Below are 3,931 nucleotides of genomic sequence, written 5' to 3' on the forward strand. Positions count from 1 at the left end.
GATGCTGAGATGATCTTCTGAGATCTGTACGAGGGGTTCTGAGTAGAATCATGACTTTCTGAGATAAAGGAATCCGCTGTGCCTTCCTTCAACATATGATTACCTGAGCTGAGCAAGGATCTAGCTGAGAGGAGAAGATGGAATTGCTTCTGTTTTTCTGAATTCTCATGTAGGGAGGAAAGAAAGGAAACTTGACTTTATTGAAACAAATGCTTTTCATTTATTTTAGTAAGTCGAAACCTTATATAGATGAGTTTAAATGTTCTTAAGCATACGCAGTGTTCCCTGCCCCTGGTTTTAAATCATGGTCTAGAGATCCTTTAGTTTGTTTTGAAGTATTAACTCATCTGGTTTTGGACCAAAGAATTCTCTGACTGGTTATCTCGAAGATATGCCCTGCCAACAATCAAGTCATCCTTTGCAAATTTTTAGCTTGACGGACCGTTTATACCTTAACTTTTGCTAGAAACGAGTTTCAGGTTGCGTTTCTACAGGTATGATGATCCTAATTTTTGCCTAAGCCGCCCTTTTAGGTTTTCAACCTAGCGGATCTTCAGATCTTCTTGTTCTAGACATTTGGAAGATTTGTGGGATCCTGAAAATGTTTATTGGTTTTACCAATGGAGACCGAACCCGAGATAATTAGGTTGCCTACGTACCCCAAGAAATGGTTGGGATTAGGTCCGCGTAGTTCGTGGCTTCTCTGTGAGGAAACTAGTTGGGTGCTTTGGCTTTGCCAAATGGTGACCAAACCTGGGTTTGTCAGGCTACCTACATACCCCAAAGAGAATGGGATCAGGTCCGCGAAGTTCGAGATTTTTCTGAGAAGTGTGGGTGATGAGTCATTCGATCATTTTTAAGAGTAATATCTTTTTAACTGATCGAGGTTAGTGGGTTCAGAAATTCTATCCCCGTTTTGGTCAAGAAGTTTGAAGACTTTTCAGGGCAAGATTTCATCAACGACATAGGGGCCAGACCAATTAGGTCTAAACTTTCCCCGTGGATCGAAGATAGAAGCTTGACTTTTCCTAAGCACCATATTCCCTTCTCTGAGTTCACGGATTCGAATCTTCTTGTTGAAAGCTCTTTCTAATCTGCGCTGATAGCCTTGTACATGGTACGCTGCTTTCAACCTTCTTTCATCCATCATACCCAACTTTTGATGATGAATACGGGCCCATTCAGATTCTGGTATTGGATCAGGATTCTGAGTGACAGGATTTTCAACTCGATGGGTAGGACAGCTTCCATACCATATGTGAGTGAATAAAGAGTGACCTCAGTAGAAGTGCGGACAGAAGTTTTGTATGCTCAGAGTGCGAACGGGAGTGTACTGGATCAATCTTTGTACGATCGGGTTATTTTTTAAAGAGTAGTCTTGATATTCTTATTAGCTGCTTCGACAACACCATTAGTTTGAGGTCTGTATGGAGACGACTTATGGTGCTTGATTCTAAATTCTTCACACAGTGATGCCATTTCCTTCTTGAAATGCGAACCATTGTCTGATATCAATTCATGAGGGACTCCATATCTACAGATGATGTTGTCCCTGATGAACTTTGCGACTGACGCTGACGTTATCGAAGCGTACGATTGTGCTTCGATCCATTTAGTGAAGTAATTGATTGCAACAAGTATATATTCGTGCCCACTGGATGACTTGGGAGAGCCTTTGCCAATAATATCAATACCCCAGACTGAGAACGGCCACATAGATGTGAGCGAGTGTTGCTCTGACGGCGGCACATGTATCAGGTTAGCATGGATCTGACATAAGTGACATGTTTTGACAAACGAAAAGCAATCGGCTTCAAGGGTAGTCCAGAAGTAACCAAGACGAAGGATCTTCCGTGCTAACATCTTGCCATTCATGTGAGGACCATAGACACCAGAGTGAGCATATTCTAAGATTTCTACGACTCTATCTTCATCAACACAAAGGAGCTGAACTCCATCAAATGATCTGCAGTAGAGGTCTCCTCCACAAATGACATACCTAGATGCCAGTTTCTGTAGTGCTCTTCTCTCCTTTAAAGAGGCCTCTGGGGGGTGTCCCCTGCCGAAGATAAGATTTTTGATATCGAAATACCAAGGTTTTCCATCTGGACATCTGGCTGCCATCTGAATCATGTGTATGTGTGTTAAGACGACATGTCATTTTATCACCAAAGGACGGACCTTGACCCCAACCGGGATATCAACCATGGATGCAAGGGTGGCTAACGCATCAGCGAACCTGTTTCTCAGTCTGGAGATGTAGGTGAAGCTGATGTTGTGGAAACTCTTCATTAGGCTCGTAAGGCAAGTGTGAAATGGAATCAACCTATCTTCTTTGGTGAGCCATTTTCCATTTGTGTGACAGATGATTAACAATGAATCTCCATATACATTGAGGTCTTGTACCTCGAAGGATAGAGCTGCTTCCAGACCAGCTATGCAAGCTTCGCACTCAGCCACATTGTTGGTGCAGTCAAAGTCTAATTTGATAGAGATCGGTATGTGCTCATCTCGAAGTGAAACAAGGACAATGCCGACCCCTTTGCCTTTCGAGTTGGATGCTCCACCAAAGTACATGGTCCAAGTAGTAAAACTAGGGACATCTCTGAACGTCATGATTCCTTCGTCTGGAAACTCACGGCTCAGTTCCGCATCTTCAGTGGGTGCATCAACTAACTGATCTATAATGATTTTGCCTTTAACAGACTCCTGGGTGACATACATGATGTCAAATTCTGACAACAACAACAACTAATGTGCGGTTCTGCCAATCAGGGCTAGTTTCTCGAATAGATACTTACTAGAGACGAGATAGATTCTTTGTGATAGCAAGTAGTGTCTAAGCCTTTGAGTGGCCCACACCAATGCTAAACAAGTTTTCTCTAGTTGAGTGTAATTTAGTTCATAATCTAACATCTTCTTGCTGAGGTAATAAACTGGCATTTCTTTTCTTGTCTCTGGATCTTCTTGCGCCAACATGCATCCGAGAGACGTATCCGTGTTTGAAAGATACAGGAGAAAAGGCTGTCTAGGGACTGCTGGTGATAAAACTAGAGGCGATAACAGACATTCTTTGATCTTTTCAAAGGCTTGCTGACATTCAGGGTTCCACTGTTTGGACACATTTTTCTTCAGACGCTTGAAGAATGGCTCGCACGTACTGGTAAGCTGAGTGATGAAACGACTTAAGTACTGAACTTTTCCCAAGAATCCTCTGACTTATTTTTCTGTTTGCGGAGACGACATCTCCTGGATTGCTTTGACTTTGACAGGGTCAACCTCGATTCCTCTATGGCTGACAAGGAAACCTAGTAATTTTTCCGAGGTGACTCCGAAAACGCACTTGTTCGGGTTTAGCCGGAGTTTGTACTTTGCTATCCTTTCGAAGAATTTCCTCAGGATGCGAGTGTGATCTGATCGATCCTTGGCTTTTGTAATTATGTCATCAAAATATACCTCCACTTCCTTATGAATCAGGTCGTGTAAGAGGGTAGTTGCGACCCTTTGATATGTTGCACCAGCATTTTTGAGACCGAATGACATCACTCTGTAGCAATAGGTTCCCCAGTGTGTAGTGAATGTTGTCTTGAGCTTGTCTTCAGGAGCCATCATTATCTGGTTGTATCCCGAGAAACAATCCATAAAGGAGAGTAAGGCATGACCTGTTGTGTTATTGACGAGGACGTCAATGTTAGGTAAAGGAAAGTCATCCTTTGGACTAGCTTTATTTAGATCTCTGAAATTGACGCAGCAACGCACTCTTCCATCATTTTTGGGTACTGGGACAATTTTTGCTAACCACTCGGGATATGTGACGACCTCTAGAAATCCTGCTTTCAACTGATTTGTCACCTCGTCTTTGATTTTAAGAAGCCATTCAGGCCTCATCTTTCTGGGCTTCTTCTTCTTCGGGTTAGCTGGGTAGAGAGGG

The 3,931-nt window shown here is 42.8% G+C and overlaps 1 protein-coding gene across 1 annotated transcript; it reads right to left on the bottom strand.

Annotated features, from left to right (window-relative positions):
- Positions 1-2,157: 2,157 nt before the first annotated feature.
- Positions 2,158-2,724, bottom strand: LOC143853947 (uncharacterized). Its single transcript, XM_077363642.1, has one exon. It carries the CDS (start codon positions 2,722-2,724, stop codon positions 2,158-2,160), a length of 567 nt encoding a protein of 188 aa, XP_077219757.1.
- Positions 2,725-3,931: the final 1,207 nt, after the last annotated feature.

Source organism: Tasmannia lanceolata, unplaced genomic scaffold (assembly GCF_043159265.1).
Source record: "Tasmannia lanceolata isolate RefF3 unplaced genomic scaffold, GAP_Taslan_0.1 ptg000020l, whole genome shotgun sequence".
Taxonomy (NCBI): domain Eukaryota; kingdom Viridiplantae; phylum Streptophyta; class Magnoliopsida; order Canellales; family Winteraceae; genus Tasmannia; species Tasmannia lanceolata.

What these genes read in the sequence shown, in the direction of transcription:
- LOC143853947 (XM_077363642.1), bottom strand. Translation starts at nt 2,724, where the DNA reads ATGTATGTCACCCAGGAGTCTGTTAAAGGCAAAATCATTATAGATCAG.